Here is a 21,270-nt window from a genome sequence, read left to right on the forward strand (position 1 = left end):
CTACACCATAGTAGCTGGGGCATTGCCCAGATGATGTGGAAGAAATCTATGGCTGATGCAGCAGACCAGACTGCAACGTTTAATTTGACCACACTTGCAAAATTGGTCAGCAATGGGGCCAGGCAATTCTGCACATATCTTGGGGGAAAACCCTTCAGAGATCCTATTTTCATTTCAAGCCTCTGACACTTCCTTAGTGAGGGAAGGCTCAACAGCTGAGTCAAGGGTACATAGTGGCCACCAGGCCGTATGTTAATCACTCTCACATGCTCAGCAAGCTCAGGTCTGGCTGTGAATGTGTCCACAATTGAGCCAGCTCTTTTACTGTCATTTAGCCTCAGCTCATGGTAGAGGTTATACCGGCTCCGAGGAAGCCACTGAGAGCATGTCAACGCACAGGCTCTCAGAGTCTCACGGCGGTCTTTCCAATCGAAATCGAAACACTCATCGATGACACGTTCGCAGACCTCGATCGGGAGGCGCGAGTTCTCCATGGTCTGGCGTGAGGGCGGGCAAGACGGTGAGCGTGAGCGGAGGCAGCAGCGAGGTTGCGAGAGGAGGGAGTCGGACGCGAGCACCGGCAGACCAAGCCTTGTACTTGTAGCCCCGGCGAGTCGCAACCACGCGCCGCATCGCGGCATCTATAAAACCTTATACGACGGCCTCGTGCGTGAGCGTTCGCACGCTGCCCGCAGAGAGGGTACTTAGTGGCGCATCCCACGACGACGGCACGGCCTACGGCGAGGCGTGTGCACTGCGCGATACAGCGCGGGCGACCGACCGACCTGCGACGGCGTCAGCGCAGGGGAGGGAGTGCGGTGCGACGGCGTTGAGGAGCCGTGCACGCTGTCCGCGCGAGAAGTAGAAGCGAAGCGATACATGCTTCTCTAGAGCGCGCGTCGTCTGCAGCGCGAGCGTCCTCGGGCGCGAGACGCCGACGGCACAGGCGGGAGCGCAGCGCGTTGGGCGGAAAGGCCTGGCCAGTAAGGGATGCAAGGATCCGCTCGGTGTTGCGCGGATCGAGGACCGGTCGAAGGCGTGGAACGGACGGGGAACATGATGGGGACAAACTTAATTGATAGCGCCGATACAGCGGACGAGAGATCGGTACGATATGTACACGGCGCCGATGGGCGGCGACGGCGGGAGAGGGTACGACCAGGGGCGAGTTATGCGTACCTGAGGGTGATGGTCGACCGGCGTCGACTAGAGGATGGGCGACGACGATCGTACCCACAGCATCCTGCACCGCGAGCGTGTCGAATCGTAAGTGAGACTCCATCCCGTTCTGTGTGGAGGACCATTTGTATAGCGACGAAATAGACATAAGGTGTCGAAAACAGCCCTCTAGATGAGAGGAAAAGGAGTATCAGCCAATGCGGGTGCCGGGGATAGCATCGACCGTTGCTCAAGGGGAGCGGACACTGCGCGGGAGATCGCTGAAAGCTGCAAAATATATGTGCATGGCTACCCAACCCGACGACTGGAACGTGCTGGCGTGCGCACCAACGACCTCGCAATGGCTATGCATGACTTGTTGCACGCACGAGCCGCATAGCACGCTCGAGCTGGGACGGGAAGAGGGAGGGCGGCGGAGGCAGAGCGACATGCGGTCACCTCCTCTTCCAGGAGGCTGCATAGCAACATATACGCATACACTTACGCACCACATTCTCAGATATCCACATGTGCGCGAGTACCTTCTCCTGTCGCACCGGGGCGAGCATGTCCGTCTGCGGTTTCATTATCGGAGAGAATTTTGGCGTCGAACTGCCTAGCGTTCCTGATACCTAGCAAGCTCGGAAGAGGTTGTAGACGAGACAACGAGAGATCTAGCAGAGCATGGTAGGAGGTGAGCCAAGTACTAGAATGCACGAGCGGAGAGCAGAGAGACAAGGGAAGAGAGGAGTGCAGAGAGGTTCGCATTACATAGGCGCCCATTGACGTCCTTCGTCCTACCATGATGACCGTGTAGGACGCGCAGACCAGCAACTGGTGGCTGCCTACAAAATTTACTGACAGCAGCTTGCGCATGGTATCCCCGCCAGCGGGTACGCCCGTACATTCTTTCCTTCTAACAAGTCTTGGAAACGATCCTCGACCTCGTCCAACATATGCTGCCAAATTCGTAGGACTTCGCTCGCCATTCACGTCGTCCAGAGGTGGCACGGTAAGCTTACCTCCCTCGCTTGAGTGCAGATCACAAACTCATCACACGCTCCCGCTCCGGGTTGGAGACTGCCAAACCACTACGTCGACGCCGCGTCCGTTCTTGTGTCGCAAAGGATTGCTGCACGCATGCAGCATCAGCACCTGGTCCCACGTCGACACACGTCTCGCTGTCTCCTTGGCGCAGATCGTGCAAAGGCACCGTATGCCTCCGGCGTTCCCGTCTGTCCGCGCCCCGAGCGACGCGCTTCGAACCTGCCGACACGCTTGCAGGACCATGGCGCGACGTCGCGAGCACCCTATCCGCATCCCGTCGCTCTGAGTCGCGTGACGACTCCCAGATGTCCAGCCGCGGCCTTGGTCAAGACTATACACGGTCGACTATGGTGTACCGAAACCCTAAATGCCACCAGTGCGCAGCGCACTCTCGCGCCGGGACGCGAAGCCTGTCTTGTCCCGTGTCTGGAGCATAGAGTTGGCACAGCGTTGTAGACCGTCAATGCCATCCTTGTCCTGTATTCCCTATGCGTTCCTCGCTGTGCGTCCCCTGTTTGTCCCATGTCAGTCGATATATGTGTGGGTAACGCAGCAGAGCGCAAACGACCAAACACATCGGAATCTTGATCTGAAGAACACGGCGTAGTTCGGACAGCGTGTATTCGGCGTATATACCGCTAGACTACTCCCCGATCGCACATTGACTATATGCAGCGCTCTCAATGAGATGACATAGCAAGACTGAGGACGTCTACGGCACGGTTTCTACACGGAGAGTCAGCGGAAACATATCATACGCGTACAAGTACTCGGCCACGGCACACGGCACACAGGCGCGCGCGCCCGGACATCGACGCCGACTCAAACCTGATACATAGTACCGCACCACGAAATGGGAACGGCCGAGCGGATCCACGGAATCTATAGTACAAGCTCACAGGCCCCGGCACAAGGGAGATATATGTGAGCGAACTTGGAGCATGGAAGGAGGCACATCACGATAGCATAGAAACGAGATCGGGGAGCATTGAACCAGGGCAATACAACACACTGCAGCGAAGAATAGACACATAGGCGACACAGAAGTCCGGGCGGAAAGTGTTGCGCTGAGACGAGCGCCGTTCGGGGGGCCCGCGGGAGGAATTTCGACAGAGGGCGTTGCGACGAGCTGACCGCGACCCGGGGTCTTACGGCGCCGAGATGTCGCGGTTTCCTGCCCTCCCAGGGGTGTGCTAGCTTCTACGGGCGAGTCTCGGGCTCCCTCGTACAGGAGGCCTTGGCGATCCACGCGACGCAGCAAGTGCCGCAGCCGTTCGCGGAGGGATAGTCTAGAGTTATAGTTCCGGTACACGGCAGCGAAGCCGTTCAGCCGCCATTGTTCCACAGCTGGGCCATCGAAGACAGCGCGGGGTACGGCCCGGGCTGGGTGCCGTTCGTCCTCGCGTCGACGTGGTAGGGGAGGGAGCGGTCGGCGTATCCCATCGTCCCTTGGTGAAGGAAGCCGGCGTCCATCTTGCGGGAGTACACGGGATCGGCGTATGCAGCGGGTACGCCGGTGCTATACGCGACGGCTGAGTGCTCAGTGAGCGCAGGGTACGAGCCGAACCCGTCCGGCAGCGGTTGACTCTGACTTTGGCTTTGGTTCTGACTCCGGCTGGACGAGTACAACTCCTGGCCCTGGCTTAGCGGGAACATCGGCGAACGCCCCAGCGACAGCGACTGGACCCGTTGATGGCTGTGCCCGACCGGCGGCAACCCGTTGTAGGAGCGACTCGTTCCGAGAGGCACGGACCCGTGTCCCAGACTGAGCGTAGATTGTAGAGGATACGCGGGCGACTGCGTATGTGCGATCTGCGACTGGCTCTGCAGCTGGTACGACGGATACGAGGGGCCGCTCGTGGTGCCCGCAGCGCCCTGGAAACCGAGCCCGTCGCTCTCGCTCGATGACCATATCGACGGACCGCCGCCGAGAGGGTTTGAGCCGAACAGCATGTGGGTGGGAGGCGACGATGCCTGACGAGCATGCAGCGATCGAGCCAAGTCACCCTTCGGCGGGAGGAGGACGTGGGCAAGGATGTCCTGGGCAGTGGTGACACTAGGGGGAAGCCCTGATGGCGGCGTGAGGTCCACACTGCGCTTCGGCGCGAAGTTGGGAGACCGAGAAGGCGGACTGCGCGGGCTTAGAGCGGGAGCAACCGGGCTAGAGACGTGAGGCCTTGGGGGTGAGATAGCAGGTGGTGGCACACTTTTCGGCGCGGCGACGACGACAGGATCCCGAGAGATAGGTGGTGGAACGGGAGCCGCGCTGACGAGGGGTTTGAGTGAGGAAATATCAGGTTACAGAGAGGGGGACTGACCGGGGTTCCCAAACAATCTCATCCTCTTCATCATCGTCTCCGGCGTCAGTCGGGGGACCTAACGCTTTGCGGAAAGCGGCATCGACAGGATCATCCTCCGTGCGAGTAATGTCTGTCATGTTATCCTCATCCCGCTCCATGCCGCGGGGCTCGTATGTCAGATGTGGAAGGAACTGAGGAGGGTCTTTTAGCGAGACATGCTGCCGAGCGGGTTCACGGACAGCCTGTGCTTGGGACTGGGTCGGAGGCGGGCGGATCTTCTGAGGGGGTCGTCGATCTGCAGCGGGCGGATAATACGTTCCTTCGACTGAGAAGTTGCCTTCAAAGACGTTCAATGGACATATCTATAACAATACCGTGGCTTGTTAGCAGCCCCTCTCTCGGCATTTGAGACTGATATACCTCGTCCCTGGCGAGAGCTTGTGCGTCTGCAAGGAGATCCGCGATCCTCATGAGCTGCTCCTCGTTTGGATGCACTTGCTCTGGCTGCAGCGTTTTCACCTTCGCCGGTCCGCCATTACGATCGTCAACGGGTATGTCCTTGGAAGCGGTGGTTGCTCCGACGACCTCACTCGGCACGAACTTCTTCAGCGGCAGGAAGCCCGCCATCTCCACATCCTCGTCCAAAGTCGTCACAAGCTTCGGGAGCTTCTGCTGGGGGAACATACGCCACAGCGCGGTCGCGAACTGCGCATATGATCGCCAAAATTCGGGGAGACCAGGCATTGTGGGGGTGGTAGTCGCACCGCTCGAGCGTCTGTCGCTATCTCGTCTACGGTCCCGGCCCTTCGGCTTCGAAGACGACGGGGTGTCGGGTGCGGCGCCGTTCGCGATGTGCTGCTGCCAAGCCTGGGCGAGGTAGCGCAGGTTCGCTCTCAGCCATTTGCTCCCGATTCTGAGAGCCGGTAGTGTGCGCCGGAACTCCGCGGTGATCCGCTGGGCAAGGTCGTGCTCTGCAGCGTCTTCCGGCGGGGCTTCAGCAATCTGTACAATTCCGACCTCGAGAAGGACCCTGTGCATAGTGAGGAGATGCGCAGCTATCGAGCTTTCCACAGTAGCCGACACCGCCGCGGGTATGCTCCTCCTGTGACTGCCGCTGGACGAATTCCGGAACATGCGGTGTTTCCACAGTGCTCCCTGGGCAAGGATTATAGCCGTCATGATGATATCGTGGGGGAGGACGCGGTCGGAAACCAGAGCCTTGAACTCCTCCGCGATTTTCTGAGGCAGGTTCGGCGCTATCGCGTCAGCCCTGATATATCGAAGATTAGCATTGAATGCATACTATACACGACAAGGAGACGCACTCGTCTGGTGAAAGCCTCCACAGCGCATGCAGAACGATCAGCTTCTCCTTGAATGCCTCGACGCGCAGCCGTGGGGCCATTGACGGCAGCTCTCCGCGAAGGTGCTCCTTCTCCCGCTCCTTTTCCTTCTTTGCGCCCCGCGATCTCCACGCGTCAAGGGCCTTGGTCAGCACAGTGCCGAGGTTGTCGGCAGCGGTGTCATACGGCGTTCGAACGCACAATGCACGATAGTAGTGCACCAGGGAGCCAAACGTATCCTTCTGGTACGATGCCAGAATGGCCATCTGGTGCGCCGGGTTCCCATCTTGCGGTAGGAGAATGCGCGCCTGCTGGTAACACTGGCGCGCCTTCTGGTAGTCGCGCAGCCGCGCCAACAAGGGAGGCGCACCGTTCGGCGGCGCTGCCCCGCCCTTCCGTCCGCGTCCGCCCTTCTGGTTGTTCGGGTTGACCGCAGGGGGCCCGTCTTCGTGCCCGGCGCGCGGCCGTCCACCCGCCTCGTTGTACTGCTCCTTGTAGCGCTCGATGTCGCCGAGACACACGAGCGCCTTACTGAGAATGGACATCCGGCTTTCACGCTGCTCCCGGGTGGTGGGCGTAAGCGACGGCGCGGCGGCCTCGACGTCTGCATCGGATGGGAACTGGAAATGGTTGCGTTTGGGCGCCGCGCCGTCCGCAGGCGTGCCGTCGTCGTCCGGAAGGATGCCAAGCTCGGCGAGAACGGGCTGCGTGTCTTCGAGCTGGAAAATCCTCCGGATACGCACGATTAGCTGGATCCAGAACTTCTCCTCGTCGGCGAGAAATTGGCGGAAGCGCTGCAGGAGCTTGCGGTACTCAACGACGCCGTGCCCGCCGTGCTGGCGGGGCGGCTGCTGCCCTCCCTGCTGCCCCTGCCCCTGCTGCCCCTGTGCTTGCTGCTGGTGCTGCTGTTGACGAGAGTTGCTGTGAATGGCGCGGTCGAGTGCGGCTATACGCTGCTTGTAGAGGGAGATGAACTGGTAGGACGTCTGGATCCATAGCATCGTCTCGGCGTCCTTGGATTCCGGGGCATACGGATGTAGCAGGAGCAGCCGCAGACAATTCCGCCGCAGCCTTCCTTAGGGTAAGCTTCGAGTAGCAATGTAGGGTATAATGGGCGTACTGTTTCCGCGTAAAGTCCGTCTCTCTATCCCATGGATCCTTGGCCTTGAGTGAGTCTTTTAGAGTATGCTGGAAGCTCTTCGCCTCCCTAGGCACCCCGTTTAGTACACGGTCGCACAAAGTTGCAATAGTGCAATTGAGCATACCTAGCTAGGTGTGCAGCTTCTTCAGACATAATGGCAGCGAGATGAACGCATGTTTCATCGGGCAGAGACGTAGAGGATCATCATTGGGGTCGATGGTAGGAGGTCAAGAGAGAGGAGGGTAAGCGCCTCCGAAGTCGACCTCGGGGCGCTTATCTTACCGCAGGCAATGAACGTTACGTTACCTCCGCAAGCATTTGTTAAGCCATAAAACAAAGAGAACGACATTGGCGACGACAGTAGTATCAGTGTGCGTAGGCTAACGGTATCAAACACGACAAGATGATATACATGGTAGTGGTAGTCGAGATGAGCAAGACATAGCAAAAATGCAAGAATACATCCAAAGACCTTAGCTTCTCCGCGAGCGGCGGTAAAGACTGTAGAACTATCGCACGCGTCGTGCTTAGTCCTCGTCATCGTCGTGCCCATCGGCGCGGAAAAGGGCGACGAGGTCGTCGATGCCGAGACGCATGTTCTTGTACTTGTCGCCGGACAGCGCTGCGGCCGCGAGCGCCCGCTTCTTCTCCTGCAGCTACAAACACGCCGACATGTCAGGACTTGCAATATGAGCGCAAACGTGTACACTACGCTCACCTCGAGGATACGCTGCTCAACGGTATCAGGCACACAGAGCTTGTAGATGTTCACAGTGCGCTTCTGTCCGAAACGATGCGCACGGTCGAACGCCTGATCCTCAAGGGCAGGGTTCCACCATGGGTCGACGAGGATGACATTGTTGCAGCACGTCAAGTTCAAGCCGGTGCTACCAGCCTTGAACGAGATCAGGATGACTTTCGTCGCAGCGTTCTCGCTGATCTTGCTCAGCGCCTCGTCGCGCTGAACCTTGTTCATCGAGCCGTCGTCTGCGCCATGTGTCAGTACCTTCGGAGTAGCTATTATGGTATTGTAGGAGACTTACAGCGAACAAACTTGACGCGCTCGTGGCGCAGGAACGGCTCGATCAAGTCCAGCATGCTGGTGAACTGCGAGAAGATGATCGTCTTCTCGCCCTCGCCCCTGTCCTCGGCGTCGCGCAGGATGTCCATGATCTTGCGCGTCTTGGACGAGTGCGGCGGCAGGTTCGCCGTCGGGTCCCCGAGCTTCTTCTTCGCAGCCTTGTACACCTCCTCGCAGTCCACGCAGACGTCGTCCTTCCACGTGTTGCTTGCGCTGAGCGGGCTCTGGCAAACCTGGCACGGCTTGCGCTTGATCGCGAGCCCAGCGAGCATGTTGGCCAGTTCGTCGTCGTCGCCGTCGTCATTCTCATTCTGACTTGCGCTCTTCGGTTCAACGGCTTGCTCGTCCTTCTTGTAGTCCTCCGAGATCAGGCCGGGATGGTTGCAAGCTACGGCAAGACGCGTAAGCACGCATTCTCAGTGAAAGTTAGAGTGCTCACCTTGCCGCATGCGCAGAAGCAAAACGAGCACGGACGTGTACGCCTTGTTGATGTCGCCTTGCTGCAGTGCCTCGAGTCGGTTCTGGACCTTCTCCTCAACAGATAGATAGAACGCGCGTTCATCATCGTCGAATACACAATCCACTATGTTGACCAGGCGATCGGGGAGTTGCAAGATCGGCTTTCCATTGATCACGGTAGTCTTCGTGCGACGCAACATAATCTTCTGCAGGACCACCTGAAGGCGCTTGAGCGCGCGGACAGGCTTGCCAGCTTTGACAGGCTTGGCGATAGAAGAGTTGAAGGTGGGCCAGTCGTTAAGCGGAACGATGCGCAGGAACTTGATGAGGGAATAGATCTCCTCGACGTTGTTTTGCCTGTAGACGGTCTCAGCCATCACTCTTTAGATACGCTGTCTCAACGTACATCGGTGTGCCCGTAAGGCACCAACGATACTTCGCGTCCAAAGCGCAGCATGCGATGGCTGCCTTCGTGTTGCGGTTCTTGATGTTGTGCGCCTCGTCTGCAGGAGATCAACAAACGAATGACTGAGGGTAGTGCGAAGCAACGTACCCAATACGATCCTCCACCACTTGACCCTGAACAACGCGTCCTTGACCTTGCCCCTCCGCGGTGCGGCCTTGAGACGCTTCTGGATCGAGTCCGAGTCCGAGTCGTCCGAGTCGGACTCTTTGCCCTTCTTCTTCTTCTTCCCGTCCGCCTTAGACTCGTCTTTACCCCCACCATACACTCCATACTCCGATGTAACCACGGAGTACGAGGTAACCACGATGTGAGCGCGCTCAAGTTCATAAGGATCTGTACCACAGGGGCTTAGTTACTCTACGATGCTTCGCCTGACGCATACCACTTACCGCTCGTCCGGCTGGCGCCGTGGTGCTGGACCACGCGAAGGCCAGATGTGTATTTCTTGACCTCGCTCTCCCATTGCGACACCAGCGCGACAGGGCATACGACCCTTGGGGCAAAGTTCCAGTCACTCACGTATGCTGAAAAAAATCAAGTATAACTTACAACGTAGACCCAGAGAATCCTGCGGACTTATCCTTCTGCGTAGGGCGCCCGTCCAAGATACGCGTAAGTGTCGAGATGGTCTTGCCAAGTCTGCGACAAAGGTTAGTATTGTCACCATCGCCGTCAAAGCGATGCTTACCCCATGTCGTCCGCGAGTATGCCGCCGTTCTTCTTCCCCGTTTCGCGTTCGGCCATGAATGCGCGGCTCTTGATTTGGTGCGGCAGCAGCCTGACGTCATCGCGGAACCCTTCAACGATCGTGTCCTCTGGGTCAAAGTCGACATCCCCGTCGTTGTACCCCTCGTGCACGAAGTCTTGCAAAGCCTTCGCCGTCTCTTCCTGAGTCATCGGCCTGTCGTCGACCGGGCCTATGTGATCGATATCAAACGTTTCCTGCTCTAGGTGGGCGTATGCGGGAGGGCGCGCCGGAGGGCGAGGCACGTCCCTATTGGAGGGTATATGAATCGGCATGGCAGGTTTGCTGCCAAACGATGGCTTGGGCGCTGTTTGCTGGGGCATTGGTCGGGCGTTGTTCGGTGGCTGCGCACGCAGCGGCGGTCTTTGAAGGAACTACTTAGAAGCATATCATTGCCGCCGAGTAGCAGCCTACTTACACAACCAGAATATCGTCGCCTTCGGAGTCGGAAGAAATCTCTATAGGCGCGGCTCGGTGATTGCGCGGGGCGTCGGGGGAGTCGTTGGAGGATGATACACTCTGCTCAATCTGTCAGTAAACAGCCGCTGCACCAAACTTATGTTCAAACTCACGATGATAGACTGCGGCGTATTCAACAACGCTGATCTGGGAGTAAACGCAGGGGTCGTTCTTGCCGGCTGGCTCCCAGACTTGCTGGATGAAGCCGTAGGTGTCGTGGTGGAGGACGCGGGTTTCGCTCGCCCGCCCAGAGGAATGAGATCCGGATAGAGAGCAGAATTCTGAGCGAGCTGTCGCCTCCTATTTATGCGTTATTAGCTGGTGCGTCAAACAAGACACCCTCGCATTGACTCGAGGAGACGTAAAATAGTGCGTGCGCTTGACGGGCCATGGAGAGATATGCCGGCACTGCAGCAGCATGGCCCCCATAGCCGACACCAACGTGCTGCCTGGATACTGAAAAGGAAAGCTCGAGTCACTGAAAGTGAGAGCCGCGGTGGTATTTCAACGCTGCGGCATGCAAGTCTTACCCAGAACACCCCTCTTCGCCGCCGGGTGGCAAGCTGCCCACCGCGACGCGTCTGACGCGTCTCTCTCGATCTGATGGCACAAAGAACAACCTGTACTCACTTTGCCTCCATCTTTAGCAGTGTACTCCTTTGTTTCTTGTTCGATTCGTGCTCAGAGCTGGTGGTCACCGCGATTCAGGCGGCCAGGGGGCGAGGAAGATGAGAGTTGAGGACAAGTTGAACAAGGGGCTGCCGTTAGCAGGAGGCGCCCATTAATTGACCGCGTCGCCGGTCATGTGACCGAGACAATGTCTTTCCACCACTTGACGGCGGCCGCTGCAAGTTGCAACCAGAGTCGTTGTAGTTGTGGCTAGCAACGAGCGGCTGCATCGCAACGTTGAGAGACAACGCTGCGAGCCGAGATACGGTGGCACAATACTTACGTAGACAGATATTACGCACACTAGCAGCACACAGGGTCGCATCGGTATTATATCCGTGAACTCATGCAGCACATACATCATGATGATAGGCGTGAATATTTACGTTTCATGAGCTGATTATGCATAGTCCTCGTCCTCGTCATCATCCTTCGCCAGCCGGCTGAGCAAAGACCCGTCGAATGCACCTGTGCGGAGAATCAGCAACCATTCAGGAGCAGATAGAACTCAAAGTGATACGCACGTCCTACGGAAGCACTGTGCCGTCCACGATATGCAGCTAGTGGCGACGCGGGAGACCCAGGAACCGACATCGACGACGCGAACGACGCGTCTGGAGGCGAGGCTACCGAACCGGGAATGGTGTAGTTGACTATGCGCGAAGGTGTCGAGACGGGCGATGGCGCGTACGACGAGAAGGCCTTCTGCCTTTGTGGACTGGACTGTGGTGAAGTCCACGGTAAGTTCAAGCCAAGCCGTTCGACGCAGAATCTTACATTCGGGGTGGTGCTGCTGGAGAGACGCCACTGACGCGCAGGGGAGAGGGGCGTGTCCTTCGCCTTTCTTGCTGGTGAGGGAGGGGGTGGCGGCGGTACGCGGGGGTATTTTAATGCATACGAAGCTTGCACAACGTTGAATAGCAACACTGCAAGGAGCGCAATTTCTACAACGAAACGGATTGCAGATGTATCATCCGTTACATTTATGATCAACCGCGGTGCACGTACCTGCAGCACAAAGGTAGTAATATGGCGCGCTTGTCGGTCTCCGCTGCCACACCACATCGAACGCTCTCCAAGGCGACGGTACGGGGAGAAGATTGGATAGTATCACAAGGCCAACTAGGCCTACAGTGTTCGTCCGCAACCGTGCAATCGCTTCGCTTCGCAGAGGTTTAAACCAGTCGAGGAGGGACGCGCTGGACGAAGACGAGGCTGCAGAAACTGCCATTTTTGCTTGATGAGACATGTTTTGGCCTTCAGTGTTGTATCAAGATGTCTCTTGGGAGCAAGCGAGCTAGATGAGAAGAAGCAACAAGGTGGTAGTGGACGAGTCCTTGGTTGTTCGTCGCGAGGACGGGAAAGCGCGAGGCGCCTGAAGGGGTCGCGCAGGTCACGTGTTCAGGGCGCGTGGGGAAGCGCTCGTCTCGCGCTCTGCTCCTCGGACAAACTCAGGTTTGTCCTGCAACAAGGCCGTCCAGGCATGGGACCCAGTGAGAATTGACATGATCTAATCCGAACCAAATCGATCCATTTGCGTCCTCCAGGATCCTTGTCGAATGAAACCCGGATATGGTAGTGCCGAGCGCTAGTTTGACCGACTTCGATCACGCTTTTTTCGAGTTCGAGAGGCTTTCTGTGCGTTTTTTGACACACAGGTGTCGTTTGGCACTTTGACAAGACTAGTTCTGTGTACTATCTCTATCACTCCCGCACCCGGTTCAAATTCTCGCGCTTGCCCCGTCCAGAAATAGAGTTCTGACTGGCTCCGCATCGGGCGTCCCGCGTATTTAGTCTCTTGGCGATGATGTCAACATGCATCGTGTTGCTCTCTCTCATACCACCATCTACACGGCCGAGGGGCGCTCTGCAGGTAACCCGTAGAAAGAGAGCCTTCGTGGAGAACTTGAGGACACCTATTGGATTCCCCAAAAAGTGAGACCGAAGGAAGTCCAAGTTCGTGATGGCCCGTGGGTGACCCGCGGTCTTGTCCTTCGGGTGATGCGAGGAGCGCATGCAAGCGCCCACCCCACCCCGACCGTCCCAATACATTCCGTAATCTTCCGATACTCTTGTTGCACTCAGAACCAGGCATCGCGACGTATCGAGAAAACATGCAATGTATTAAAGATTTCACTACCTAAGTCTAGCATACGAGAGAACCATAGATCGACTGCTCAAGAGCGCATAAGTCGTGAAGCCCAACGCCCTGCGGCGGTGAGAAGCCTGTCAGAGAAAGCACATGCACATCATGATAAGATGATACTCACCACTTCGTCTGCACGCGACGACTGCACCAACTTGGTCGCCCATGTTCAGGGGAACCGCTGGGCGTACGGCTCTGCCTCGCCATAACCGTGACGGTGGTATGACGGGCCGGCGTATTGATAACGCCCATAGGCAGGTGACGGCGGCGCGTCGAACGCAGCGAGTGGCGGGAGGTCAAGGCCCACGCGCGAGAGTTGAGAATGGTTGGGTGATATGGTAAGCGATTCAATACCGAGGCCGAGAGCGTTGACCGGGGGCAGCGCAGGATGGCCGCTGTCGCTCACCACCCTCCTGACTCCGAACTGAGCGGCAGGGTGGACCGTGGAGGCGGGGCGTGGCGGAGAAACGGGAGTGCCTGAGCGCACTCCAGCGACCGGGAACTGCTGAGTCAGAGGCGTCGAGGGCGTAGCGTTGTGGAAGCGTGCAGGAGTTGCCGGGGAGGGAGACGGTGCAGGTTGAGCGGACCCAGAAGGCTGAGGCTCCTCGGACGCAGTCATGTCGACGTCCTGGGTGCCTGTCTGATCTCCGAATGTGAACCCTGGGACAACAGACCGACTCCTGCCATCGAGACGTCCTGCTCCAGAAGCAGGATATTCCCCGGGTGTCTGTGAAGCTTATGAGTCGGGTTGTAGATACAATAGTAATTTAGAAAGGCTTACAGGTGAGCGTGAACTGCTGGGGGAATGCCCGAAGGTGAAAGTGAACTCCGGGAGCGAAGGCGGGCGGGCGGCATCATCCTGACTCGGACGCTGAGCGATGGCGAGGATGCGGTCATCTGGGAATCGCCTGCGCTCTTGGAGTATACACTCGTCGATATAACTGAAAAGGGACAATTTAGATACTGCACGGGTGTGTATGAGTCGACGTACTTGGCCCATTGGCTTCCGGGCTTGATGCTCCGGCCCCACTCTGCATTCTTCTCAGAGAAGAAGGCCGACACAGCGCCCCAGAACGTCTCTGAATCCTCGCTAAAACGCACCCGCTTCCGCTTGGGGCCCGTGATCGCCGCGGACGTATCTTCGGTATCGTCTACAGACTCATCACGATTGAGCAGGTCCCTGTGTTCGCGAACGAAACGTCGCTGGGAAGAGAGTGATCGCATCTCACATTCAAGAAGCGTGCAGAGAATCACTTACAAGGATGGCGAGATGAAAGATGAGCTCCGGAGAGAGGTCTTGGCCGTCCCGAGGGGCGTATTTCCGCAACCCCTTCCTAGCGCAACTTGTCAGCCCAGCCTTCTTCTTCCCATCGAATTCGGAGTCCCGCAGCTATACCGGGCCAGGTTAGTGAATGGTAGACCACACCTGTGATTACGCACATCTTTCCGCAATGAGTTCCGCGCGTACGAGGACTGCCGCCGGATGGACGTCGTGAGCGTCTGGGTCCATGCGACCGATTCGAAGACCTCAACAAACATGTTGGGCCGAGGCAGCCGCCTGAGACGCTCCTGCATGGGGTGAGTGTACATTCAGCTGCAATGTGATATCACGTACGAGAGCCTCGTCGGCGAAGTCGTAATCCGTCCGATCGGCCTCAAACACCATCTTCTTGCAAAGAGCGGTGATCTCAGCCTGATAGAAGCATGGAGTCATCAGCGCGGCACCGTGAGAGCACTAAGAGCAACTCACCTGCTGGTCTGCTGACAATGTTCGACGGTCTGCGAGGTGAGTGCGTATGGTCGCCGAGAATGCGATGATATCCTGGATGTCCCGACGCTGATCTTCGAGGAGCTGAATGGAACGAAGAGCAACCGCTTGCTGGATTAAGAACGCGTCCCGATGCTGCGGTGGAAGCTGGAATACGGCCTGCGAGAAGCGAATGTCAAAACCATGTTCTGAGAAGTGAGCGAGTCGCGCGTACCTGCTTGAATCGATGCAACATCGCCCGATAGTGCGGGCCAAGTTGCATGTCGTTGGCCACCTTGTCGATGGAGAGAGAAATCTGGTCGAGAACGGGAGGAGAGTCAAGACGAGTACTCAATGTGGCGACACCTGGGTCCCCCATAGTGAGAGTCGAAGATTCGACCGCATGGGGACCGATGGCTGCTAGAGAGCCATGGTCGTGCGGCAGAGGTTCAACAACCATAGACGAGGCACCGTTGGTGGAAGGCATGTCAGGAACTAAGCATGAGGGGGCGAGGATTCAGGTTGTTTTGACGCACCTTTTATACAGCAGACGGCTGTGGGACGTGTCCGAAACTCGGTCGTCAGTTATTTTCGTATGCGTGATTTACAGCCCTCGAACGTTTCTTGGCTGGTGCGAGGAGTCGTGTTTGTTTGAATCCGGTCTGCAGCTGTGTCCCCGTGCCATGTTGCTATCGCCAACCGCAGAAGCGATGTGAGGTTTGTGGAGTTCTTGTGAGCACGTCCGCTTTTCGGACGCATTGAGGCAACCCAAGATCAGAAACCTTTGAGGAAGCGCAAGAATGCGATGTGCATGAGGACGACCCCAGATGATGGTGGGAGGGTGCAGCAGAGCTTGTTGACGTGTTCATGTCTGTGAGGTTGTTCCAAATTGGGCAAGTGTTACTGTCACGCGTGGTCTGTTCGCCGTCTCGTCGACGAGAACATTGGCCCGGGAGGACCGCCAGAAGCGGTCAAGATAGACAAGATATATTCTGAGCAATGAAATGGAATTATGGAACTAGGAGGAGGTATCTGAGCCACGAGTAACATGACCATCATCCTGACCAAAACCGTAAGGCGGAGTACGGGCCATCAACTGGGGGTACTGGCGGGAATGAGTTATGCGAGTTGCAGGCGACGACCCTACGGTGCTCGCGATCATGTCATGAGGCGTTGGAGGTCCTGCCTGCATGTTCGGCTGCTTGTACGATGACATGATAGCGCTGCGGAGAAGAGAGTCAGGTGGGTGAGGGGGGCCAGTATGTTGTCCGACACTCGGTCGCATGGGTCGTGCCGATGTCAAGTCCGAGGACATGGACAGTGGCGGAGTCGGCACGGAAGGACGGGCACTTGAGAGGGAGGGATTTGCTGTGGGTGTCGGATGAGGTAGCCGGGAGGGTGATGCGGGCCGCTGACTGCGCGAAGCCGGGGACCGAGATGAGGAACGAGAACGAGAAGAAAGACTGTCGCCTGCCTGAGTCTGGCGGTGAGCACGATCGACTTCCTGCATTGCAGCGTGATGAATAATATCGTCTCGAGAGCCAAGTGATGGGAGGGGAAGGACTAGAGGTCGTAGTTCTGATGCATCGCGCATCTGTCCCACATTGAGAACAAAGTGGACGCTGTCGGAATGCCGGACTTCATCTGTGTGCAGGTTGGCTGTTTTCTCGCGCTCTTGAATGACCTCCTTGGTGTTTGTGATCTTGCACTTGCTGCCAATACAGTCGTGTTGAACGTTAGCTACACAACGAATTGCCTTTGGATTGACAAGGACGGGATATGAGATCAGGGTAAAGGGAGCATCAGCAACTTGAAACCGACTCACAGAGACGGGCAGGAGCCTGTATGAGTCGCAGAGGTCGGCACGAGGCATGCGATACTCATTGTGGAGGGCGCCGAGTTGTGAGATTTGAATCAGGACGCCGTCTGCTCGGCCGGAAGACTCGGCGGCCGATCCAACAATCTGCAAAACTTCGAGCACCCTCCCGAGCTTGGGGGTTCGCTCAGGCGGGTCACCGGCAGTAGTCTCTTGATATATCACCCAATCTCTCTTCCTGGCGTTGCACCATTCGCCGTTCTGGAGCAACACTTCCTGCACAGTACGGAACTGCTGTCTCATGAGCGACGCCTGAAGATGAACTCCGTGGCTGCTCGCTTGGGTCGCACTCCACGGTACTTCACGGCCGAGGTTGCGACATAGTCCTGTTATGGTACTGGGTTAACTAGTTTCCTTAGATATGAACAATCATTAGCGTACCTATTTCTGCAATAGCAATGGTTGCTGTTGTGCTGAACCGGAGGAGGTCGTCTCTGAAGTTGGCGATATGTAGCAGTGACAGCGGACCCGGACCTACAGAACGCCAAGCTCCTCTTTCCAGGATAGCCGGTCCTGATATCTTGCTGAGCCAAGGAGACCGTGGCGCCGACGACGAGCTCGTTGAAGGTAGAGAGCCAGTACTAGTCTCGCAAATAGAGGTGTCATCGATGCGGCCTCCGACAATCCGCGGCACGTGGAAGAGCCCGCAACTGAGGAGGTGGCGAATGCGGCTGTGGTGCGCCATACCGGCTGCAATATCGCGCGATGGTGCTTGGTGGTTGCTGTGCACGCTAAACGATCGGATGATGGCATTGAAGGATTCAAACCCTTCGGTAGCGAAGAGCATGGGAGGTCCGAGGCGTCGAATATGCTCTGGAAGATGTAGCAGTATGTGGAACTTCGGTTTATTGAACCATCGCGGGGTGAGCCTACACGTCGCCTCCAGGAAGTAGTTGATGGCATCGGTGAGCGCTTTCTGTGTAACATGGATATGAGATCGTGTAATTATAAGAGATATCAGCTACCACGTACAATGTGGTCGTCCAAAGCGTGTATCTCGGGCTGCCATACAAGTGTGACCACACGACTGAGTGCGGCCCACACGTCGAGTGATTCAGGGGGGATACCTTTCAAGTCGTGCAATACAAAGGGCGCGGCTTGGACGACTGCACGGAAATCACGTCCAACGAGTGATCGTGCATATGTGACCAGTGTTGTGCCAGAGAGCGGAGGAAACCCGAGACCGGACACGTCGAAAGACGACAGCCGCGCGATAAGGATCTTCTTCTCTGGGTCCTTCAAGCGGGCGATGGCGTCACGCCAGAAGTACTTCACAAATCCGAGTAGCACGACGTGCAGCACTTCAACAGGTGTGTCGCGATGAGGATCAAAATCTATTTCGGTGGCGACTGTCAGCTGACACCACCACTCATAGTACATACTGCTGCGACAGCGTACCTTTGATACGCCAGACAGGGCTCGTGAGCAGCTCCTCCGGGGGGAACGACTGGAGCAACGCCGAAACCTCCGCTGTCTTATCGGCACGGCTCTTGCCCTTCGCAACTGTCACCTTGCACAGGCGTTCAATGAACCACGATTGGAACGTGTCCTTCACACCCGTGTTTGTTCGCTTAGTGAAGACTTCGCTCTGTCCTCCCACCCGGGTCGCCTCATTGAACTGTGACTTGAGGCAGCGAAGTGTCTGGTCGCGCGAACGTAACCCTGATGCGCCGAGCTACAAGATGATCTGGGTTCAGAACTGCGTACGCGCGACGGGTATAAGCCAAATAGTACCGTCATGAAGTTTCTCAGACGTGCGATCATGTCTTGCATCGTTTCCTGCTGCTTTCCTGCATTTTGACGGCCGCGGGGCTGACTCGCAGGCGAATCTGAAGCACCATCTGGGGTACCTGTACATGCAATTGATTCTAGTCAGTCAATAACACGAGGCACACGTGAAGAGGAACATGCACCTTCTGGAGCTGCCTCTGCATTGTTGTCTGCGGCAGCTCCTTTCGACACCCAGCATACTCGACAGAAGAGCTTCCCGGCAAGCCCCACATGGCAGGCGATCTCGCTTTGCATAGGGTTGTCCCCGAGCATTGCAAGCACTGATGGGACAACAAGAACAAGCTCCTTGTCTTCGCAGTCCCATGCCCAGATTCCCGTCTCCTGACATTGTCTATAAGGCATGAAGCGAGCATTAGTGTAGATTCAGTCGTCGCGAAGGATCGTGCATCGTACTGTAGTTGATCAACAATGCCATCCAACATTTCCAGAGGCGGGGCAATATTCGAGGTCGACAGGAAGTGTATGTTCTCTTCTTGATGAACGAGGGAACGCGGGAGGCCGGCGGGCGTGAAAAGGAAGGAATTATGTTTATTCCACTTTTTTGAAAGGTTCCCGGACGTGTCGTCGCAGTACAACCATATCGGGAAAGCGCGAACATGATGTCCCTTTGCTTGTCGTCTCCATCGATTCCCGACGCGGGGATCGGTGAAGTTCCATGGAGTCAAGCCCTTGTCAACGGCCTCTTGAATACCTATCTTAGCGATTATTATGTATGCCCACTACGGGAACGTCGAGAGACGTACCGATGATATTGCGCGGGTCCGCGATGCCATAGGAAGTGAACGACTCGCACAGATTGGGAAAGTTTGAGAGCAGGAAGCTCTCGGGGACGTCGATCTCTTCATACTTCAGCACCGTCCACCCTGATCGGTCCCGCTCGAGAGAAAGCGCCCACGCGCGCCCAAATAATGCACCCTTGCGGCGGAACCATCCGAACGGAATGCAGACTTTACCGTTTGTAAGCAGTGTAGGTTCGTAGACGTAGAAGTCTTGATTCTTGTAGCGAATCATGGGGGTTGCCAAGTCAGGATCGAGCTCCTCACGCCATCTCTTGGCCTGCCATGCTTCCTTCAATTTGGGCCCCGCGTCTTCTGCGAGAAACTGTAGGTGCCGTCGTACACGAGGATTGGCCATTTCCTGACAGAAATGAAATATCAGAATAAATCACGGTGGACGCGTTGGCACACACCTGGGCGATCAGTGCCGCTAGGTCGTTCACGTAGTAGACATGCCCAAAAGCACCCTTGTACCGGATACTTGCGACGCCAAAAAGCTGCTGCAAGCTATCGGAAATCCGCGCCACCGTGTCTTCTGACGGAATATTGGATACCCCGAGCGCAAGCAGTGCCCAGTGAATGACCGCATTCTGCTTGCGTGAAAACGCGCACCGGGGGATATGCCGTAAGATATCCAAAATGCAAGTCTATCACATGAGTCAGTATCGCTGCAGTTTCGGATAGCATGCTCATTATAAGCTCACCTCCTTGTCGGGCCACGGAAAATATGGGCTATCAGCGTGCGATACAGTACGACGCAGAGGTGCCTCTTGTGGAATGTTTACTGGACCTGTGTGGCAGTTAATGGGCGCAAAATCCGCGATAGAACGGGCAATGAACCTACCATTCGCTGACTCTGTTGTTGCTGACCTATTACTGGATGCTGCTCTAGTGTTGTCGTCGTCTTCATACCGGTCCCCAGCGTCCTCATCGGAGGAGTCAGTGTCGATTGCACCGGCGTCATCCAGATATTGCTTGAACTGAGCGGATAGCCGTGCTATGTCTGCTGCTTCCGATGAGGGCCGGTGCTCGAGCTGTACATCAGCCGAGATGGATTCCCAGTCCACAATCCCAGAGGAACTCTCAGATACGCTATTGCCCACATCAGTAAGCAAGTCAAGAAGCGGCTCTCGGACATCGCTTCCAAGAAGGTTCGGCGACGGCGGTGCGATCCCGGGATCACTGTGACATATCTCCGTCGAGGTTGTCGCCTGTTGCGCTACATCTTGATGTCGTTCCAGACGCCGTTGGTGAAACTTTGACCTTTCGTGGGTGGTGATATGCTGAAGCAAGCGTGGCCTGCCGTCGTTGCAGATTAAACACTGAAAATAACCTTTATAGTCCCCAAGCATAGGTCGCCAGTCTACCACAGCGTCAGCGAAGTTCGTAATTATGGAAGTATAATATACATACGCTCAGGGTGCGCGCCCTCCGGAAACGAGCCGGTCGAGTCCGTGAACGCAATTTGTGCTGCTCATTGAAATGAAAGTCAATATGGATGAGCGCCGTTGGCAACATGAGCGCCGTCTACGCACACTGTTGTACCGGACCAGTGCTCGTGGAGGAACCGCCCAAAACTCGTGTCCTGAGCGAGAGCGTTGATAGCTCTTGAACGCCTATGTCCGCTAATCGCGCTGAGGGGTCGAGAGGAGCGAAGGAGAATGGCGGGAAGAGGACATCGTAATGGACACGCCGGAGATCCGGGATGACACGGCGAGAGCGCAGAGAATCGAGCACTGTTTGAACAGTTCCCGATGCCAAATCAGGATCTGCGGGGGCTGTCAGCACCGGATCTGAGCGAAACCAACTTGTGCACCTACACACGATGACGGTTCGGATGGCAGTACCTGTCACGAGGAGAGCTATCTTTCCATGGTGGCTCGGACTATTCAAAGACGGAGGATCCCCGCCGCTCGCATGACCCAACGAGTGCGCCGTTTTGACCGGTTCCAAACGCCCTCGAGAAGCGGCATGCTTCCAGGACCTCCGCATACAGGCAGATTGGGGGGGAACACCTCTGTTAGGGAGGTCTTCAAAGGTCAATGAGACGGAAAAGACTGTTTATA

General features: G+C 56.7%; 5 protein-coding genes across 5 annotated transcripts; all 5 read right to left on the bottom strand.

Moving 5' to 3' along the window:
* Nucleotides 1-3,068: 3,068 nt before the first annotated feature.
* TRAVEDRAFT_174467 (uncharacterized protein) lies at nt 3,069-7,198 on the bottom strand. Its single transcript, XM_008045698.1, has 6 exons — nt 7,114-7,198; nt 6,969-7,055; nt 5,831-6,919; nt 4,926-5,775; nt 4,524-4,867; nt 3,069-4,471 (listed from the first exon to the last, which is right to left on the bottom strand). Exons 1-6 carry the CDS (start codon nt 7,140-7,142, stop codon nt 3,532-3,534), a joined length of 3,339 nt encoding a protein of 1,112 aa, XP_008043889.1. The 5' UTR covers nt 7,143-7,198; the 3' UTR covers nt 3,069-3,531.
* Nucleotides 7,199-7,516: 318 nt separating this feature from the next.
* On the bottom strand, nt 7,517-9,892 carry TRAVEDRAFT_133687 (uncharacterized protein; the record flags this gene model as incomplete). Its single annotated transcript, XM_008045699.1, has 9 exons — nt 7,517-7,645; nt 7,708-7,976; nt 8,033-8,458; nt 8,510-8,886; nt 8,936-9,032; nt 9,083-9,328; nt 9,385-9,488; nt 9,545-9,634; nt 9,684-9,892. 9 exons carry the CDS (start codon nt 9,890-9,892, stop codon nt 7,517-7,519), a joined length of 1,947 nt encoding a protein of 648 aa, XP_008043890.1.
* A 1,376-nt stretch (nt 9,893-11,268) lies between these two features.
* On the bottom strand, nt 11,269-12,099 carry TRAVEDRAFT_133127 (uncharacterized protein; the record flags this gene model as incomplete). Its single annotated transcript, XM_008045700.1, has 4 exons — nt 11,269-11,336; nt 11,393-11,591; nt 11,646-11,812; nt 11,877-12,099. The coding sequence occupies 4 exons, from the start codon at nt 12,097-12,099 to the stop codon at nt 11,269-11,271; spliced, it is 657 nt and encodes a 218-aa protein (XP_008043891.1).
* Nucleotides 12,100-13,183: 1,084 nt separating this feature from the next.
* TRAVEDRAFT_52770 (uncharacterized protein) lies at nt 13,184-15,248 on the bottom strand (the record flags this gene model as incomplete). Its single annotated transcript, XM_008045357.1, has 8 exons — nt 13,184-13,741; nt 13,796-13,955; nt 14,006-14,217; nt 14,273-14,404; nt 14,455-14,583; nt 14,630-14,707; nt 14,765-14,941; nt 14,997-15,248. The coding sequence occupies 8 exons, from the start codon at nt 15,246-15,248 to the stop codon at nt 13,184-13,186; spliced, it is 1,698 nt and encodes a 565-aa protein (XP_008043548.1).
* Nucleotides 15,249-15,779: 531 nt separating this feature from the next.
* Nucleotides 15,780-19,965, bottom strand: TRAVEDRAFT_133198 (uncharacterized protein; the record flags this gene model as incomplete). The annotated part of the gene is made up of 11 exons (XM_008045701.1): nt 15,780-16,517; nt 16,587-16,926; nt 17,057-17,549; nt 17,606-17,971; nt 18,036-18,312; nt 18,372-18,487; nt 18,524-18,759; nt 18,822-19,108; nt 19,149-19,565; nt 19,618-19,851; nt 19,909-19,965. Coding segments are annotated over 11 exons (3,561 nt in total), but the record flags the coding sequence as incomplete, so codon positions are not given.
* Nucleotides 19,966-21,270: the final 1,305 nt, after the last annotated feature.

Source organism: Trametes versicolor (genome assembly GCF_000271585.1).
Source record: "Trametes versicolor FP-101664 SS1 unplaced genomic scaffold TRAVEscaffold_12, whole genome shotgun sequence".
Lineage (NCBI taxonomy): Eukaryota > Fungi > Basidiomycota > Agaricomycetes > Polyporales > Polyporaceae > Trametes > Trametes versicolor.

Coding starts and splice junctions, on each gene's coding strand:
- TRAVEDRAFT_174467 (XM_008045698.1), bottom strand. CDS start 7,142: ATGTCTGAAGAAGCTGCACACCTAGCTAG. Junction 5,776..5,830: donor TGGAGGCTTTCACCAGACGA/GTGCGTCTCCTT, acceptor TCGATATATCAG/GGCTGACGCGATAGCGCCGA. Junction 4,472..4,523: donor GAGATTGTTTGGGAACCCCG/GTCAGTCCCCCT, acceptor ACCCCTCGTCAG/CGCGGCTCCCGTTCCACCAC.